Raw genomic sequence first — 21,178 nt, forward strand, 5'->3', positions numbered from 1 at the left:
AGTTCTTGTTGGTTTGTTTGTATGTTTTCAGTGGAAAGGTTTGGCATGAAGATTCAGTAAGGAAATATTTTTTGGAAGGTGAAAAGTAGGAATTACATTTCTTTCCACAACACCTTTATTTACACAAGTACTTATTAAAAATACAGTTTGAAATGTTCCATCTTACTTGTGTGTGTGTGTGTGTGTGTGTGTGAGTATCTATCTATCTATCTATATCTATCTATCTATCTATCTATCTATCTATCTATCTATCTATCTATATATATATATATATATATATATATATATATATATATATATATATATCTATTATCTATCTATCTATCTATCTATATATATATATATATATATATATATATATATATATATATATATATATATATATATATATATATACACACACACACAGTAAACCCTTGCTATAATGGACTAATTGGGGGAGACCATAGTCCGTTAATGCCGAAAGTCCATTACAAGCGGCGGTAATTTAAAGATAAGAACAATAATACTGACGAACCTGCTAAACGTAGGTATATAGTTTTTCTTTTTATTGTGTACGTTGTCTCCACGTTGTCTGCAGAACTACACAGAACACTTGGCAACAGACTGCAATGCACTGAGGCTGCCAGGTTGGCCCTGCAGGGGGCCGTTTTGTTATGGGTATGGATAAAATTTTACACGTGCGTTTATCGTGTGTTTGTCACAAATCAATAAATGATTGACTTTTCAATGCCTGCTGTACACCCACCGCCGCCGCCGCAGCCGCAAAATAACCGCAGAGAGAGGTTCAACTTGCTTACGGTTTCTCTGTTTCACTCAGCGCTCCTCACAAAGATCACAAGTGGACAAACTAAAACAAAACCAGGCAAATTAATGCTTTCACTGCCATGTATTCCCCCAGTGTGGTGGACACCAGAGCGACTTACTTCTGCAAGGAGGTATTTCTCGCAACACTGCCGCCCTGTACCGTGTTGCACCGTGTATTTCCGCCGCCCCACAGACTCCGGAATAAATTCAAACTAACCAAACCTAACCTAACCTACCTAATGGGCAACCCTTTAAGCTGTGTCAGTACCGACACTCACAAACACTTGGCTATTTTCCATTACATTTACGTCCTGGATTGATGCACAAGACTTTCTTGTGGTGAAAACACGTTCTTCATTTGAATTGGAACCACAAGGAAGAAATTCTTTCATCTGGTGGGCTGAGAAAGACTACAACAGCAACCAAAGGATGCGGCAGCAGGCAATGGGAGGAGGCGAGGTGGCCAGCAGACGCTGCTGTACTTACTGGCCGCAGCTCCTTCAAAAAACATTCTCGGTTGGTCCCTGGGCATTTCTGACCTTGTCCGTCATATCCAAAAGCCGTTATAAGTGGGTCCGTTATATCCTGGGTTTACAATACATATGTACGTACATATATATATATATATATATATATATATATATATATATATATATATATATATATATATATATATATATATATATATATATATGTAGCTACCTAGGTAGTTATTAAACACACACACACACACACACACACACGCACACATACACACATGCATGCACAAATATATATATATATATATATATATATATATATATATATATATATATATATATATATATATATATATATATATATATATATATATATATATATATATATATATATATACACACGGTACTTATTTATATATTAAAAGAAAAATATAGTACAAATAGGTAATTATTTTGTTGACTATGTTGTTATGGTGCAGCACGTCCGGATGAAGCAGTGAGTGGCTGGTGGCGGCACAGTGCTGGAGGCACCAGCTCCCAGCAATGCCTCTGGGGGATGGATCCCTTCATGCCATGCCGCTGATGCTCCAGGATTATCTCACTGGTCCATCTCAACATGAATTACCTTACACAATATATAATGGTCTCTTGCATAGGCACTTGTTCTACTCTGTATCAATAATGACTAGTCCACAAGAAACAAAACCGTGTCAAGAGAAACGACTCTTGTATCTTCAGTCCCGTCTTTCTGGCTTCACACGTGTGGCTGTTTCCTGCACATCACTCAGGTCCTTGAATGCATGCCATGACTTCATGTTTTGGGAAAATGACACACGTAACAATAAAGAAATGCACTAAAAAAACTCAAAACTACGTAACACTCGGTCAAAAGGTCGTCAGTTATCAGCCAAAGAGTTTGTCGGACACAGTGCATCTTGTTGCTTGTCTCTGCACGCTACACTCTTCATGCTAACAAGACTTTTCAACCCACACTCACTCCGGCAGACTGTGCCATCACAGGAAGAGTTCAACTTTTGTGCGTTCACATGGGAGTCACTTGTAGGCGGCACATTTTGTATTGGATAACTCGACAGTTTCAGGAGTTATGAAAAGATGCTCCCATATATATAAAGATTAGTTAGTTATTCATTTATTTATCCCAATAAAGAAATATGAACTCTCTAGCTTTCACTTTTTCATATTGAATATCAAATATCAGTTTTCATGTGTAGAGGCTGCCAGCAGTCCTCAAGGCCCCACAGCAATGACCTGCCTCTGAGCCACTCCTGCTGGGAGGCTCCTCAGTGAGTCTTGAGTGTCACACTGTCAGGAGAGGTCACTGTCCTGCGTGGGGAGTCAATGCAGGGTGGGACTGGCTGGTGGTTAAGCTGTGAGCTGAGTTATTGGTCTCGTAGGAAAGGAGTAGATAAGTAGAAAAAAAAAATTGTTGTTGCATTAAATAAAAATGCAGTACAGCCACCTCTCGATTAATGCGCGGGTTATGTTTATGGAGATGTCGCGTTATTTAAACATAATTTCCCCATAGGAAACAATGGTAATAGGGGGGTTACCTTCCTGGACACTGGGAAAGTCTGCCTATTTTGGGGATTTTGTTACTCTAACCTTAAAAGAAAAACATTATTAATGCATTAGTGGGTCACGGAAACAGCAAGGGCGCGCGTTCTCATTTTGTGTAAATTTGTTCTTCACTCACGCCGGCCACCGCCCCTCCGCGCCCCCTCCACTGGCCGCTCCCCTCACCTCCGCCACCCTGCCTCGCCTGCCTCCCTCCTCTTCCTCTTCTTCTTCGGCGATGCATCAACAGGGCAGCGATGGTGAGTGCGGGGACACGTCTTTGTTGTGTCAGCGACTTGCAAGTGCAGTGCAGCAATTCTTTCTTTAGAAAACTCCAACTCAAAGGAGTCATCCTTGTCACCGACAGCATGGGCGGTCAGAGGAAGAAGAGGGAGGCAGGCGAGGTGGGGTGGTGGAGGTGAGGGGAGCGGCTGGTGGCGGGGGCGCGGGTGAGGAGCAAATTTGAGTAGCGTGGGAGCGTGTGTTTTTGTTGTTTCCCACCAATGTATTAATAATGTTTCATCGATGACGTCACGCTCGATGACGTCATCGATGAAACTCGTGTTCAATCGAACACGTCACGTTAGTTAAACGTATCTCCTTAAATATCAACTCATGTTAAATCAAAAACGCGTTATTTAAACTCACGTTGCTCGAGAGGTGACTGTACCAGTAATGTACCAAAACCTGCTCTTTGTATGTCCTGTTAGTGACTCGTGTGGATTTGCATTCATGGAAAGGTTGCAGACTGTGAACTCCATTAACTTAAAGTTCCCATGAGGAATAATGGTCATAGGTGGACTTGCATTTTCAGACTCTATGAAAACATACAAAGTATCCAAAAATGGTGTAACACATTTTACAACACACTGTTTGTGATGTTTTAGACACTTGAGAGAAGTGTTGTCTGTCATTCCAGGTTTCCAAGCAGCAGCAGAAAGTAACTGCATACACCTACATCATTTTTCCTTTGTGGAATAATGAATTTAGTTTGAGCTAAATTATTATCTTTCCAGGAATGCAAGTTTGTATGAAACCTGAACAGTGTATATATCTGTATAAATGTATATTTAACAATTTCTTCTTTCTCTCAGTACATCTGCCTATCTATTCATCCATCTAGCTGCCAATCTATCTATCTGTCCACCTATCTATCTACCTACCGATCATATATTTCATATTTATCTTTCCCACAAATTTAATTTAATGTTAAATAAAGTGCTGGGAGTTTGTGGGTAAAAAGTTTTGGGTTCCTTGTCCAGCAGCAGCAGCAGCCGTGGTCACCTCACAAGACTATAGAAACACTTCTGAGAGGGAGGTCTGCACCAGTGTGGGCGTCAGGGGCTCACTGACTCTATCCAGCGGCTCATAGTCAGAATCCTGGAGTTCAGACATTGAGTCGTCAACGCCTTCCTCTTCCAGGGCGGAGAGGAAGGACAGGTCTGACACGCGGCTGTAGTCTCTGCGGTGGAAGGGGCGGCGGCTCCTGGGGCTGCCCAGCCTGTTGGCGTCCTCGATGATGGAAGGCACGTTGGATATCTTCAGGGCTGACTCTGGGCAGTCGTCCTCAAGGTCCGAGACAATGTTGTATTTAGACGAATGGTCAAGAGTCAGGTCTTGGCAAGAGTCAACAGATATATTATTTGCCAGAAGTATTTCCTCAAAGCTGCAGGGATCCTCCTCCTCATCATCATCATTGTCCTCATCACCGTCTGGCGTGTCCTGGCCGTCTGGACCGCCCCGGGCGTCCACACTCAGCAGGGGTGTGGCAGCAGAGCCTGGAGGACACACACACACAGTCAGGGAGTTTGGTACCAAGGAGCTGGCTGGAACATTAGTGATGTTACTGCTTTGGTATAGCTGGTGGAAGTATGGAAGGTCTGATCTGCTTCTATAAGTCGCTCCCTCAGTGACTGAAAGAATTACGTGTTCATCACGTGACAAGACTGAAGTAGCTACATGTTTATATTTGGTTCTTTCCTCTGCTGCACCTCCTAAGGCTTTATCCTGCATCACTATGCCGGTCATGTGTTGCCAGAGTGAGTGGTGAGCAGCTACTCACTCCTACTGCCGTGCTGAGCTCCTTCCCTCACACACACTCACTCCTCATTGATCCTCTGATATACATCTCACTCCCTGCATCACATGATTAATATTTATATATAATTTTTATTTATTTTTTGTTTTACTGAATTTCGACAAACATTCTGTGAGTTCTCCAATCAGTTCTCCAATCAGTTCTAAGTCTGTTCATCTTGCATCAGAGGTGAGCAGGAATGTGTACCCCGAAAGCACGGGTCATAATACTATAAGACATTTCGTTGCCCAAGAACACATATTCGACAAGGCTTTTGTAGGAGTTGTGGGCACTTCCAGAGGTAGTTTTATGACCCTGGTGGTAGTGTGACCCTTCTTCTGTACCATGAACCTAAAATACCACTCATAAGAACCGGACTGACCTCCTTTTTGGCCTTAGGAAATAGTTGATGTGAGAACCGCAAGTGTCTTATAATGCGACCCCAGGTGTGACTGACATCATGAGAGTCAGAGAGAGCCCAACCAGTCAGGAGAGGCCTGACATGTACTGCCCGGCACCAGAGAATCACTTCATTTGAACAGACTACTGAGGAGCTCCACAAGGGTCAGCTCTGGTGCCAACTTTCTTTTCTATATATCCATGACATGAATTACAATACAAGAGAAGAAAGCTGCTCAACCCCTTGACTGTGAATTTACTACATTAAGACATCACCAAGCTACAGAAATGGAACAAACAATGTCTGCTACAATTCAATGAAGAAAAATGTAAAGTCCTGCACCTTGGGAGGGGATATCCAGCACACCAATACCACATGGCAAACACTCCACTACCCACCACAGAGGCAGAGAAAGCCCTGGGACTTTATGTTACCAGGCTACCAGTGAAGGGATATCCAGCACACCAATACCACATGGCAAACACTCCACTACCCACCACAGAGGCAGAGAAAGCCCTGGGACTATATGTTACCAGGCTACCAGTGAAGGCCAAATCCGTGCCAATCGCAGCGGATGGGTTAAACCTGATTGTGGAGCTAGAATTCAGAGAAAATAACAACTATGTCTTCATGAACACATCTACAAACACACAAAGTCTCACATGGCAACAGCGGTGTTCCTTCCATGGGGTCGTCTCCGTGGATGAGGGAGGTGCCCTGGCTCAGCATCAGCAGGTCTGGGGGGGCGGCCGTGGCCCCCTCGCCCACCAGCATGTGAGGGCCGCGCATGTCATATTCATCCCAGTGGTAGCCTAGGGATGGGAAACACAGACCTATATTACCAGGGCTTTCTGACACTGAGCTACATGTGGGTTTGTTGAGACAGATCCACATTCCTCAGCCTTCAGTGTATGTCAGTGTATTCACAGCATGCTATAAAGACTTCCACGTGACAACCCCAGACCCATCATGCTGCTGCTCAAGAGCTTTCTCCACGTGCATCACAAGATGGTGAACGTAATGTTTGGGATATCATGCAAAGAAAATGATCTGATACAGAATATTACACTCAAAGTTACAGCACCTCATTGAGCCTAATTCTCCTGCAGACTTTTATGATTTTTGTCACACACACAAAAGGAGTAAATTATATTAGTACAAGAGTGGGGTGAGGTACCTTTCTTCTTCTGCCGGCCCGGTGCTGCGTGCAAAGGAAACAGAAGACACGTGAGTGGCCAGCCCCAGAGGCTTAGAGTTACAATGTGCATTCTCTCTCCTCTCAACCTGGGAAACTTACTTAAAATTACACAGCAAATTTATCATTATATATGAGGTTCAAAAGTCATCATATATATATTAATGAAACATTTTGTTAGTCAAGAAATCAATCAAAAAATATGGTAAATCCACTAAAACCACTACCTAGTTTCATATTAACTACGGACTACTTTGTTGGTCTTGTGGCCGTGTGACGGCAGGGTGAGTGTGGCCGCCAGGCACGGCACAAGACTGTGTCAGTTAGCAGCATGCTGAGGGGACAGGTCCGGAAGTTACACGGGAATGAAACACGACAGCATTCGTGTTTTTATAACATTACAAAAGCACTTTACTATCACCACGTCAACTTGTATGGCTTGTTATGCTAAGTGCTACTCAAAGCTGAGCCTCAAAGACTCTCAGCAGCGGCCGGTTATCTCAAGCAGCACAGGAGCTTGGTGGGTGAGTGTTGGCACAGCGCTGCTTTGTCTCACAGAAGCCCTTTGGCTGTCACAATGGTCACTCAGCCCCCAGCCTGACTTACGATGTCCCTCTCTCAGGGCCTTAGAGACTCCTGGGCCACAGGGAACCCTTCTGTAGGGCCCACGCAAGGCAGAGGCCTGGCTCTGAGGGCCATGCAACAGTCTTCCGGTGTGGTCACTATCAGCTGTGATGGCCTCCGGAGGGTGGTCTAAATGTGCTGGGAACCGGCGACCCAGGAGGTGGGGGCTGGGGAGAGGGGGCACAGTGGGGGGCCCTGACGCCTGGCCCCTCACTGCACCCGCCAGGATATAGACACAGGTTTGTTACTCCTGAGGGCAAAGTCTTGTCATGAGAGCACACTGCAACACCCCCCTCCTTGCTGTGAGGGGGAGAGCCTAAGCCCCTCACAGGAAGGCTTTAACCCGGTAGCAGCGACGGGCCAAATTTATGCCATGATATAAACCCCCCAAAACAGTTGATACATAATCTGATCACAAATGCTTTGATATATAGTATGAAATGGTTTGTGTGAGGGGTGATGTTTTTCTAACTTTTCTGCCTTGGGGGGACCATTGAGAAACATGATCCCTGCTGCTACCACTGGGTTAATGTTTTCTTGGACAAAACACAATTTATGCAGATCATAAATTAGAAGCAGGTACCAAATAAATACAAGGAGTGAAATTGAATGGAATTTTCATAAGAGTGCATTTACCAACATTGAGTGTTAAGCAGACATGCTATTAGTGCTTCCAGTGGACATACATACATACATACATACATACATACATACATACCCCCATTATTTGACGGTCCATTATTCAACATTTGGAAAACAACCAATTCTTCTTTTTGTTATGACTTGCAAGCTCCTCCAATTTCACATTTTTTTTTTTTTTTTTTTACAACAAAGGAGGCAGCTCAAGGGCACACAAAAAAAGAAAACAATAATAAAAAAAGCCCGCTACTCGCTGCTCCTAAAGTAAAACAAAAGAGGTGGCCGAAAGGAAGATCAAATACACTTCCTATTGTGTGCCAGACTTTGCCAGACTGCATCTACACCTTATGATACAATCTCTACCTATTATAGATGTATGACTAACCCCTTGAGTGTGGATTTCCTGCCAGAAGACATCACCAAGCTACAGGAGTGGAACAAAAGTGTCTGCTACAATTCAATGAAGAAAAATGTAAAGTCCTGCACCTTGGGAGGGGATATCCAGCACACCAATACCACATGGGAAACACTCCACTATCCACCACAAAGGCAGAGAAAGACCTGGGACTATATGTTACCAGGCTACCAGTGATTGGGATATCCAGCATTCCAATACCACATGGGAAACACTCCACTATCCACCACAGAGGCAGAGAAAGCCCTGGGACTATATGTTACCAGGCTACCAGTGAAGGGATATCCAGCATTCCAATACCACATGGGAAACACTCCACTATCCACCACAGAGGCAGAGAAAGCCCTGGGACTATATGTTACCAGGCTACCAGTGAAGGGATATCCAGCATTCCAATACCACATGGGAAACACTCCACTATCCACCACAGAGGCAGAGAAAGACCTGGGACTATATGTTACCAGGCTACCAGTGAAGGGATATCCAGCATTCCAATACCACATGGGAAACACTCCACTATCCACCACAGAGGCAGAGAAAGATCTGGGACTGTATGTTACCAGGCTACCAGTGAAGGGATATCCAGCACACCAATACCACATGGGAAACACTCCAATATCCACCACCGAGGCAGAGAAATAATCCAGCACACCAATACCACATGGGAAACACTCCACTATCCACCACAGAGGCAGAGAAAGACCTGGGACTATATGTTACCAGGCTACCAGTGAAGGGATATCCAGCACACCAATACCACATGGGAAACACTCCACTATCCACCACAGAGGCAGAGAAAGACCTGGGACTATATGTTACCAGGCTACCAGTGAAGGCCAAATCTGTGCCAATCGCAGCAGATGGGTTAAGCTATGGCAGCATTCTTTGGGACAAACCTGGCAGCCTCGTGACTGCCCTCCCAGGCTGTGGCTATGGCATCTTTAGCCAGACTCACTTATTCCCTCATTAATATTTATTTTCCCTTCAGTCCTGCAATGATCACAGCTCTTTTTCTCCTCATCCCTCAGCCTCTGTTTCCTGGTATCTGTGAGCTAAGTAAAGTCTTGGCTTCCTCAGTCCCTAGCAAACATTTCCAATTCATTCTTTTTAATATGTTAGTCCTGCAATGATCACAGTTCTTTTTTCTCCTCATCCCTCAGCCTCTGTTTCCTGGTATATGTGAGGTAAGGTCTTGGCTTCCTCAGTTTCTTTCCAGCACACCTTATATACAAGTCATCCCTAGCAAGCATTTCCAATTCATTCATTTTATTACTATTTACTACGTTAGTCCTGCAATGATCACAGTTCTTTTTTCTCCTCATCCCTCAGCCTCTGTTTCCTGGTATATGTGAGCTAAGTAAAGTCCTCAGTTTCTTTCCAGCACACCTTATATACAAGTCATCCCTAGCAAGCATTTCCAGTTCATTCATTTTATTACAGAGAGGCCGCGTTCAAACTGTGCCGACTCTGGGCCATGACATCCCAGCGACTCTTAGGGCCCCTACAAACTGTGCCGACTCAGCATCCGGCGATCATTTCTGAACATGTGCGACCCTTTCACATCAACCCCTCACACCCAAGACCTCGTGTGCCCTGAGTGGCTGGGTTGTCGTGGCCCAGAGATAGCACAGTGTGAACCGGGCCTGAAGGAAGCAGCTGAGGGGCAAGAATAAATGTGAAAAAAAAGGCTGCTAATCACTAATCTTATAGAGGAAAGTATAGATGAGTAGATAGACAGTCATGTGTGTGTGTGTGCGTGTGTGTGTGTAAGATATGAGGTACCAATTTCTTTTTCTCCTTCCTCATGCTGAGAATTAACTTTCCTTATGACTAGAATAAAAAAAAACTTGATGAAAGAAAAGAATACCGAGAAAAAAGCTACAAAAAAATAAAGAAATAAATAAAATACAGGGGTCTGGAAGGGGCTAAGTCAGGGCTGCCGTACCTGAAGAATCGTCCGAGAAGGGGGACTGGCGGGGCGAGGAGGTGTGGGTCTCGCCGAGGTTGGTCACCAGGTCACAGCCCACGTCTGGGGAACACAAGGAAGTCACGTGAAGGTACTCGCAAGCTGACGCACGCCCAGCGCCTCAAATACATATTAACATAGTCCCAAACCTCTTATGACAACGAAGATTTATGATTACCCTTACCCTTGCTGTTTCTGATAACGTTATTTTCAAGACCAGCCCAAAGCCATCTACCTGTCTCGCATACCTCACAAGAACAGGTGATTCATACTTATCCTTTACAGACAGGAGACAGTAAGGAAGGAAAAGGAGATGAAATTGCAAGTTACAATATAGTTCTGGTCCTCACAATTTGACACACGCCCAGCGCCTCAAATACAACTTAACACAGTCCCATACAGAGAGGAGACAGTTAGCAAGGAAAAGGAGATGAAATTGCAAGTAACAATATAAGGAGGTATAAAAATTGAAAGTTATAACATAGGAATAAAAGGAGATGATTTTGGAAGTTATAAACAGGAAGAAAAGTACATGAAATTGTAAGTTATAATACAGGGGCAGAAAAAGACCTGGGAGTGTATGTTACCAGGCTACCAGTGAAGGGATATCCAGCACACCAATACCACATGGGAAACACTCCACTATCAACCACAGAGGCAGAGAAAGACCTGGGAGTGTATGTTACCAGGCTACCAGTGAAGGAATATCGACTATATGTTACCAGGCTACCAGTGAAGGGATATCCAGCACACCAATACCACATGGGAAACACTCCACTATCCACCACAGAGGCAGAGAAAGACCTGGGAGTGTATGTTACCAGGCTACCAGTGAAGGCGAAATCCTTGCCAATCACAGTGGACGGGTTAATAAGTTTTCAGAGTGTGGCCGCTGAAATATACTTGTGGAAGCCTGAGGAATAAGGGGTGAGGCGTGAAGGGAGGCATGGAAAAAGGTGTCTTGATACCCTCCTTGCTGTATATATTTCTCTATTTCCAGTGGTATGTGACTCACCTTTGATTGGCATGAAGTACGAGTCGTTGAGGTTGTTGTGGTGGTCCCAGGGCTTGTGGAGAGAGTCGGAGTCACTGTTGGAGGGCGGCGGAGGGGAGAGGTTGGGCGGCATCACCACGGGCTTGTTAAGGCTGTGGAGGAACTCGTGGGAGCATCGCGAGAGTGTCTCCAGCTCAAGGCTCTCGTGGCCCGCGGCAGAGAGATCCGCCAGGTGCTTGAGGGTGTTGAGAATGGCGGAGTCGTTGCCGCTGGGGGTGTAGGAGGCCGGGCGGGGGGGCAGCGGCGGCCCCTGCTGTGTGGCACCAAAGCAACAAAAAGAAAACAACTCAAAAGTCTGTAAGAAACAAAACATCTAAGACGCTGACGCCCTAACACACGCAGAGCCTCAAACAACATCCTCAAAATGAAATATGGACAGAAAACATTCAAATTTCATCCTGTAACTTGACGCCAAAGAAGCGAGTCTGGTAAAACTAACATGTGGGAGTGTCCGTCTCACCTGGTCCGCCTCCACGTTGCAGATTTTGGAGTTTCTCTTTGGAGCGTCATTCGCCTTGAGGTCGTTCTTCACGTGGTGGTCCGTGAGCTTGACGCGGTTGTTCTGCTGGTGACGCTTGTGTCTCCACCGCCGCCGCTGCCACGCCCCCAGCAGCAGCACAGCCATCACGCACCCCAGGAACACAGCCAGGATGCACAGCAGCTCCTCCAGGGTGATGTTCAGGGAGGAGGACGGCTCTTCAGGCTTCCTAACGGCCTCGGTGCAGTATTCACCGGTAACATTGGAGGAACATATGCACTTGAACCCACCAAAGAAGTTGAGGCAGGTTCCCCCGCTCTGGCAAGGGTTGCGGGTGCACTCGTCAATGTCCAGCTGGCACATTGCACCGGTAAAGTGTTGGCACTTGCATATAGGTCCGTCGGCACCCTCCTCACAGCGACCGCCATTCTGGCACGGGTTTGGGTTGCAGAAAACGCCATATTCACAACGCTTTCCACTCAGTTTTGCAGGACATTGACACTTATAGGTGTGGCCAACAACAATACATTTGCCTCCATTCAGACAGGGTGAGGAGGAGCAGGGAGCCGTGTCCACCTGGCACTGTGCTCCGGTAAAGCGTGGAGGGCAATTGCACTTATAAGAACCTTCATTTTCTATGCACGTCCCAGCGTTCTGGCAAGGGTAGGAGCCACACACGCCGGCCAGGGGCAGCACGCCTGGACACTGGAGCTCCACGTTGGCCAGGCGCGTGAGCACCGTGCCCCCGGAGGCCGTCGTCCCCGTTATTGCCACGGGAAGCTCGGTGCCGTCAATAATGATCTGATCGAGACAACCCACAAACCCCAGGCTGCTCTGGGAATAGGAAGACATGCCTGAGTCTGGTTCACTGCTGAGGGTAGCACCGAGATACATGAAGTTTGAATCCATGTTGAGAATGTCATTAGCACCCGGCGCCGCTCCTGAACTCCCCTCGCCGTCCACGCTCAGCGTCGATATGGTGCCGTCTCTGGTCAGGTTGATGAAGTGCCACTTGTCATTGTCGACCCTCACCGTGGACACCCTGACCAGCCCCTCCCCGCTGCCACAGTCCCAGCGGTACTGCACGTGTCCGCCGGCCACCTCCAGCACGCTGTAGTCCACGTCCCCGGCAGCAAAGACCAGCGTTCCCACCGGGTGTCTGGTGCGCATGAAGGCACTCAGCATCAGCGAGCTGCTCTCACTTTGCTGAGCCATGCTGTACTGGGCATAGCTCTTTCCCCTGAAGGAGAGAGGCCTCAGTGGGTAGTGGCACTCAGGGCTGCGGCACTTTGTCAGGTCCACTCGGCACGAAGGTCCCGCTCTGCCGGCGGGGCACTGGCACGTGTAGCCTCGGCTGCTGGTGTTGGCGGGCGCACACTCCTCATACTCGGCACAGGGTCGGTGCCCACAGGCATTGACCAAAGTGGCGCAGTCCTGGCCTCCATACCCTTGGTCACACACACAGCCAACTTCCTGCGTGAACCTTGGAGCAACCAGACTGGACAGCTGTGTGTTGAAGGGCACGGCCACGTCCTCGTTGATGGCCACCACGTCCACACAGTTCCCGTGGCCGCCACACTCTGAGCCAGACACACACAGGGACTCCATGATGTCCACGAAGGGCAAGCCAAGCCTCTCTTTTATGTCAACTTGCTTTTCTTTCAGCTTCAGCAGCAGATGTTCTCTCGTCATGTAGACTTCAAAGAGTCTCACAACGATCAGAATGTCAAGACTCCTTTGTATGTCTCTCTTGGAACGCTGCGGAATGTAATCTATTTTTTCCAAAGAGTGTGAGTGCACGAGGGCTGGCTGCAGGCTGACCAGGACCACAGAATGCTCCTGCACCGACAGCTCCATGGCAATAGCTTTGAGGAAATATTTCTGATACCTGGAGAGAAATTCATCCGAGGAGAGAGGACCCAGGCGGATGATGACGGAATTTTCAACCATTTCCTCAGTGACCACGGAGACCTCGACGGAAGCCTGCACGGTGCGATGGTACCTCCCGTCCGACACACTGACGGTGACGCTGTAATTCCCGGCATCGAGCGGCGTCAGTGCAACCAGGGTGCCGTCCTCGCTGTCAATGTCGAAGTACTTGATGGAGCTGGCTTCCTCTGGGTAGGGTGCCACAGAGTACTGCAGGGTGTCGTAGGGGTCCTGGTCCAGCGCAGTGACCCGCCCGATGATGCCCCCGGGAAAGGCACTGCGGAAACTGACGACCATGGTTTTGAGCGGGAAGAGTGTTGGCGGGAAGCGGGACTCCTCCACCACGCTGACGGTGACTTGGGTGTTGGCGTGGAGAGGCGGTGAGCCGCTATCCCACACTCGCACCTCCACCACGTACTCATTCTGGACCTGGTGGAGAAGGGAAAATGGGGAATGAAAGGATAAAGAAGGAAGGAAAATGAAGAAAAAAGAAGAATAGAAAATAAATAGAAGGAAAAAAGGAAAAGAAATATATGAAAGAACAAAAGAAAAATGGTGCCTTGGTATTATTCTCAGGATCTGTGAGAGTGACACAGCACACACACCATAAAACACTCCACACTCCACCCAAGACAGAGGAGGACCCTGTGAGTGTTACAGGCTACCAGTGAAGGGATATCCAGCACACCAATACCACATGGCAAACACTCTGCTATCCACCACAGAGGCAGAGAAAGACCTGGGACTATATGTTACCAGGCTACCAGTGAAGGCCAAATCCGTGCCAATCGCAGCGGACGGGTTAAATGCAAGTTTAAAAAAATTGAGTGTTACCTTGTGGTTGAGTTTATTGGTGGCCAGCCTCAGCGATCCATCCTGGTCCAGGGTGAAGGCACGGTTTTCCACAGGCTGGTTGATCACCTCCCATGTGAAGGGGGCGCCACTGGGGTCAGCGTCGGCATCGGTGGCCATGAGGCGTATCACTGAGTAGCCCACAGGTCGGTTCTCCTGATAAAAAACACAGTGGCTTTGTAATCAACAGACTCTTTAATCTTTTACACTTCTTAACCCCTTGGAAGCAGATTTCCTATAAGAAGACCTCACCAAGCTACAGGAAAGTTTTGTTTAGTCTGCGCAACATCTGTGGTCATATGCCGGAGAGAGACAGGAGGGGAAGGAATTATAGGAGAAGGGAACAGGACACAACCCCCGATTAGTACCTGGTACCCATTCACTGCTGGGTGGACAGGGGTGTAGGGTATTGGAAAAGCCGCCCAAATTTTTCCACTCCGCCCGGGAATCGAACCCGGGCTCTCTCGGTTGTGAGCCGAGTGTGCTGACCACTGCACCATGAAGCCCCTTCCAAGTTACAGGAGTGGAGGAACAAGTGGCTGTTACAATTGAATGAAGAAAATGTAAAGTTCTGCACCTTGGGAGGGGATATCCAGCACACCAATACCACATGGGAAACACTCCACTATCCACCACAGAGGCAGAGAAAGACCTGGGAGTGTATGTTACCAGGCTACCAGTGAAGGGATATCCAGCACACCAATACCACATGGGAAACACTCCACTATCCACCACAGAGGCAGAGAAAGACCTGGGAGTGTATGTTACCAGGCTACCAGTGAAGGGATATCCAGCACACCAATACCACATGGGAAACACTCCACTATCAACCACAGAGCAGAGAAAGACATGGGAGTGTATGTTACCAGGCTACCAGTGAAGGGATATCCAGCACACCAATACCACATGGGAAACACTCCACTATCCACCACAGAGGCAGAAAGACCTGGGAGTGTATGTTACCAGGCTACCAGTGAAGGGATATCCAGCACACCAATACCACATGGGAAACACTCCACTATCCACCACAGAGGCAGAGAAAGACCTGGGAGTGTATGTTACCAGGCTACCAGTGAAGGGATATCCAGCACACCAATACCACATGGGAAACACTCCACTATCCACCACAGAAGCAGAGAAAGACCTGGGAGTGTATGTTACCAGGCTACCAGTGAAGGGATATCCAGCACACCAATACCACATGGGAAACACTCCACTATCCACCACAGAGGCAGAAAGACCTGGGAGTGTATGTTACCAGGCTACCAGTGAAGGGATATCCAGCACACCAATACCACATGGGAAACACTCCACTATCCACCACAGAGGCAGAGAAAGACCTGGGAGTGTATGTTACCGAGAAAGACCTGGGAGTGTATGTTACCAGGCTACCAGTGAAGGGATATCCAGCACACCAATACCACATGGGAAACACTCCACTATCCACCACAGAGGCAGAGAAAGACCTGGGACTATATATTACCAGGCTACCAGTGAAGGCCAAATCCGTGGCAATCACAGCGGACAGGTTAACCACACCGCTACCCTCTCGGCTCACCTGAACGATTACGGTGTAGTTGTCTTGCGTGAACTTGGGGGCGTTGTCATTGATGTCGCCCACCTGGATAGTGACCTGGGTGATGGCAGTGTTGCTGGGGCTGCCCAAGTCCATGCCGCCCACCGTCAACTGGTACTGCGCGACCTGGGAGGGGGAGAAGAGAAGGAGGAAGAGGAGGAATGAGATGAAGAAATGAAAGAATGATAAAGAAGAGAGGAGGAGGAGGAATGAGATAAAGAAGATGAAGAAGAAAGGAGGAAAAGGAGGAGGAGGAATGAGATGAAGAAATGAAAGAATGACGAAGAAGAAAGAAAATGAAGAGAAGGAGGAGGAGGAGGAGGAGAAGAAAATGAAGAAAAAAAGAAGGAAAACAAATGAAAAAAATAGAAAAAAAGGAAGAAAATTAAGAAAAAAATGAAGAAAAAGAAGAAGCAGGAAGGGAAAAGAAAGAAAGAAAGATATAAAAGAAAAAAAAGAAGATGTTGAAATATTAGAAGAAGAAGAAGGGGAAGGAAAAAGAAAGAAAGATATAAAAGAAAATGTTAAACTATATGACCGACCAGACAGAAAAACACTCAGACAGCCACACTATTTCAATAAGGAAAACCACATTACGAGAGTGCCATAGAGATCTGACACCTGCGCTCCAGCACTTCCAGGGAGGGTGCGTGATCAGACCATGGCGAATGACACACACACACACACACACACACACACACACACACACACACACACACACATTGGGAGAGTGCATGCAACAATTTAAAGAGGTTTGGCTATCATGCTGGTAGGGCTTGAGGGGCCTGGATGGTATTTGGCCCCAGCCCGCCATGGCGCAGGCAAGTGTTTATAGTGGTGCCATCTTCTCCTGGCTGTATATAATCTTAATCTTAATCTATTGAACGGCCTTCCTGATGAGCAAAATTGTGAACAGGGAAAACCACATCACGTGAGCGCTATACCAAAACGATATACTCATCCATAGTTCCTCACCTTCTCCCTATCCAGTTTCTTGATGACGGTGATGATCCCAGTGTGGTCGTCAATGGTGAAGCAGTGGTCGTCATTTCCCGCCCTGATGCTGTAGCGGACAAGGCTGTTTACCCCGTAGTCGATGTCGCTGGCCGAGACCTGCGACGGAAAATAGCTGTTATTCCGCCACCATGGCCCGATCACGTATTGGGCTTGTCATCGCCAGCAGGACCCTCCCGATACAAGCAAGTTAAGTCGCATTAGTGTGGTTGAAGGTTGGTTTTGGTTTGTTGATGAGAGTGAGAAGGAAATTAGAACCTGCTGTTATTTTGGCATTGGTAGTGACCTTATGGAGACGGGAGGAAATAGATAAGGAGGAGGAGGAGGAGGAGGAGGAGGAGAAGAGGAAAGAAGGAGAAGGAAAACAAGAAGAAGAAGAAGAGGAGGAAGAAGAAAAAGGAAGAAAGGAGGAAAAAAACAGAAGAAAAAAAAGAATGAGGAAGAAAATGAAGAAGAAGAAGAAGAAGAAGAAGAAGAAGAAGAAGAGAAGGGGGAGGAGGAGGTATTAATACATAGGAGGAGGTGAAAAAAAAAAAAAAAAAAAAAAAAAAAAAAAAAAGGAAATTGAAGTACAGAAGAGGAAGAGGAGGAGGAGGAGGAGGAGGAGGTTCATTAGAAGAAGAAAAATAGGCCCTCGCTAACCTGCACCACACTGGCCCCCTGCAGTGCGTCCTCCCTGACCGTGGCGGTGTAGGACGGGAGTGTGAAGACCGGGGAGTTGTCGTTAACATCGGCGATCGTTAAATTGACCAAGGCCGTGGCGGACAGTGGCGGCACCCCTCCGTCCGTGGCCACGACCGTCGCTACCACCTGCTGTACGTGCTCAAAGTCCACCTCAGCGCCGATGCTTATCACACCTGTGGCAGAGCGGGGGAGAGGGGTCGTGAGGGCTTGCGGAGAATGGAAGCGTCACACCCACTCGACAGACTCATCCAATTTTCAGCTGTAATATCCAGCAACCAGGTTCATCATCATCATCATCATTCTGCTTCCTTCACCCTCAACTAACAGGTTATTTATATATATTGCAGAATGATTTGGAGTGTGTAAGGAATGTATAGTTTATAGTGGCCTTGTGAAATGCCCTGAGATTTGATTTACTCTTTTCTACTGTTCTCTCGGCCCCACACGTCCTCTGAGTGTATCGAAACACACGAGAAATTAAGCAAGACAAGGAGAGGGTGTTCGCCGGCTGCCTGGGATTGAACCCGCGACCAGCGTGATGGGAGAGCCACTCCTTACGGTACCTACCCCACTCGCCAAATGGGTCAGGGGAGGCTCCCTTATCAGGCCTAGTCGCCGCAATACACTTGTACCTCCCTTCTCCTATATCTCCAAGCTGAACATCACTTCCATACCTTGTGTTTTGCTACCCTCCGAGACTTGCTGTTATGCCCTTACCAAATCCAAGCTTCTTGCCACCTTTCTACTCTTACTGGGGCCTAGGGTTACTTAGAGTTCCAGTAAGATAATGATAGTTATATAGAATGTTATGTATTGTTACAAATTTTAACCCCTTGACTGCAGATTTCCTACCAGAAGACATCACCAAGTTACAGGAATGGGACAAAAAGTGGCTGCTACAATTCAATGAAGAAAAATGTAAAGTCCTGCACCTTGGGAGGGGATATCCAGCACACCAATACCACATGGGAAACACTCCACTATCCACCACAGAGGCAGAGAAAGACATGGGAGTGTATGTTACCAGGCTACCAGTGAAGGGATATCCAGCACACCAATACCACATGGGAAACACTCAACTATCCACCACAGAGGCAGAGAAAGACCTGGGACTATATGTTACCAGGCTACCAGTGAAGGGATATCCAGCACACCAATACCACATGGGAAACACTCCACTATCCACCACAGAGGCAGAGAAAGACCTGGGACTATATGTTACCAGGCTACCAGTGAAGGGATATCCAGCACACCAATACCACATGGGAAACACTCCACTATCCACCACAGAGGCAGAGAAAGACCTGGGAGTATATGTTACCAGGCTACCAGTGAAGGCCAAATCCATGCCAATTGCAGCGGACGGGTTAATGAGTGTATATATCCACATTTTTTAGGTATGTTTGGTTCTCAGAATATAATATGTGTGTTGACCATATGTACCAGTCTTAGGATGGATGTGCAGGTATTCCTCTAAGGTGGTGTGCTGCAGGGAGTAAGAGATCTCTGCGTTGACGCCGATGTCCCTCGAGGTGGCCATGACCCGCAGGATTTCTGTCCCCACGGCCGTGTTCTCCACCACGGAAGTTTCGTGGAGTTTCCTCACAAACTCCGGAGCATTGTCATTCACATCTGTGGGGGGACGGAGGTCACTTGAAGCACTCTCGGACACACACACAAAAAAGTAAAAATAAAAATGAATAAAGAAAGAAAGAAAAAAAAAGAAAATAAAAAGTAGATAAAAAATAAAGTAAATAATTAAAAAAATATAAAAAAATTGAAATAATGGTTGGAGGCTTACAAATATATTGAGGATGGTCTCATTAGCTATACTAAAAATACTTCTACCTTCCACATGATATCAGTGAGGCTTAATTTGAAGGGTTTATTATTTCTTGAGGCTTTTTAAATATCATAGCAACTGAGGTGTTACTGTGTGGGTCGTATTATAAGACCGCCCAAGAATACATATTTGACAAGGCTTTCGTAGGAGTTGTGGGCATTTCCAGGGGTAGTTTTATGACCCTGGTGGTAGTTTGACCCTTCCTCTGTACCATGAACCTGAAGAAACACCTATTTGACAAGGCTTTCCTAGGAGGTGTGAGCATTTCCAGGGGTAGTTTTATGACCCTGGTGGTAGTTTGACCCTTCCTCTGTACCATGAACCTGAAGAAACACCTATTTGACAAGGCTTTCCTAGGAGGTGTGAGCATTTCCAGGAGTAGTTTTATGACCCTGGTGGTAGTTTGACCCTTCCTCTGTACCATGAACCTGAAGAAACACCTATTTGACAAGGCTTTCGTAGGAGTTGTGGGCATTTCCAGGTGTGGTTTATGACCCTGGTGGTAGTTTGACCCTTCCTCTGTATCATGAACCTGAAGAAACACCTATTTGACAAGGCTTTCCTATGAGGTGTGAGAATTTCCAGTGTTATTTTTATGACCCTGGTGGTAGTTTTACACTTACTCTTTACAATGAACCTGAAGAAACACCTATTTGACAAGGCTTTCCTAGAGGTTGTGGGCATTTCCAGGGTAGTTTATGACCCTGGTGGTAGTTTGACCCTTCCTCTGTACCATGAACCTGAAGAAACACCTATTTGACAAGGCTTTCGTAGGAGTTGTGGGCATTTCCAGGGGTAGTTTTATGACCCTGGTGGTAGTTTGACCCTTCCTCTGTACCATGAACCTGAAGAAACACCTATTTGACAAGGCTTTCGTAGGAGTTGTGGGCATTTCCAGGAGTAGTTTTATGACCCTGGTGGTAGTTTGACCCTTCCTCTGTACCATGAACCTGAAGAAACACCTATTTGACAAGGCTTTCCTAGGAGGTGTGAGCATTTCCAGGGGTAGTTTTATGACCCTGGTGGTAGTTTGAGCCTTCCTCTGTACCATGAACCTGAAGAAACACCTATTTGACAAGGCTTTCCTAGGAGGTGTGAGCATTTCCAGGGGTAGTTTTATGACCCTGGTGGTAGTTTGACCCTTCCTCTGTACCATGAACCTGAAGAAACACCTATTTGACAAGGCTTTCGTAGGAGTTGTGGGCATTTCCAGGGGTAGTTTTATGACCCTGGTGGTAGTTTGACCCTTCCTCTGTACCATGAACCTGAAGAAACACCTATTTGACAAGGCTTTCCTAGGAGGTGTGAGCATTTCCAGGAGTAGTTTTATGACCCTGGTGGTAGTTTGACCCTTCCTCTGTACCGTGAACCTGAAGAAACACCTATTTGACAAGGCTTTCGTAGGAGTTGTGGGCATTTCCAGGGGTAGTTTTATGACCCTGGTGGTAGTTTGAGCCTTCCTCTGTACCATGAACCTGAAGAAACACCTATTTGACAAGGCTTTCGTAGGAGTTGTGGGCATTTCCAGGGGTAGTTTTATGACCCTGGTGGTAGTTTGACCCTTCCTCTGT

The 21,178-nt window shown here is 46.8% G+C and overlaps 1 protein-coding gene across 8 annotated transcripts in view; it reads right to left on the bottom strand.

Annotated features, from left to right (window-relative positions):
• Nucleotides 1–1,049: 1,049 nt before the first annotated feature.
• The window catches only part of LOC126988823 (fat-like cadherin-related tumor suppressor homolog), a 105,000-nt gene continuing 84,871 nt past the window's right edge, over nt 1,050–21,178 (bottom strand). For 3 of the 8 annotated variants that reach the window (XM_050847250.1, XM_050847246.1, XM_050847245.1), the window contains 12 exons: nt 19,208–19,396; nt 17,723–17,937; nt 17,042–17,179; nt 16,049–16,192; nt 14,473–14,646; nt 11,692–14,067; nt 11,193–11,526; nt 10,157–10,240; nt 7,140–7,370; nt 6,516–6,539; nt 6,001–6,150; nt 1,050–4,639 (listed from right to left, as the gene is read on the bottom strand). In XM_050847250.1, the coding sequence (XP_050703207.1) occupies nt 4,155–4,639; nt 6,001–6,150; nt 6,516–6,539; nt 7,140–7,370; nt 10,157–10,240; nt 11,193–11,526; nt 11,692–14,067; nt 14,473–14,646; nt 16,049–16,192; nt 17,042–17,179; nt 17,723–17,937; nt 19,208–19,396 (4,544 nt within the window). In that variant the 3' untranslated portion in view covers nt 1,050–4,154. The remainder of the gene's footprint in view (nt 4,640–6,000; nt 6,151–6,515; nt 6,540–7,139; nt 7,371–10,156; nt 10,241–11,192; nt 11,527–11,691; nt 14,068–14,472; nt 14,647–16,048; nt 16,193–17,041; nt 17,180–17,722; nt 17,938–19,207; nt 19,397–21,178) is intronic. The other 5 variants (XM_050847249.1, XM_050847248.1, XM_050847251.1 and 2 more) reach the window with 5 other exon arrangements.

Source organism: Eriocheir sinensis, chromosome 70 (assembly GCF_024679095.1).
Source record: "Eriocheir sinensis breed Jianghai 21 chromosome 70, ASM2467909v1, whole genome shotgun sequence".
NCBI lineage: Eukaryota > Metazoa > Arthropoda > Malacostraca > Decapoda > Varunidae > Eriocheir > Eriocheir sinensis.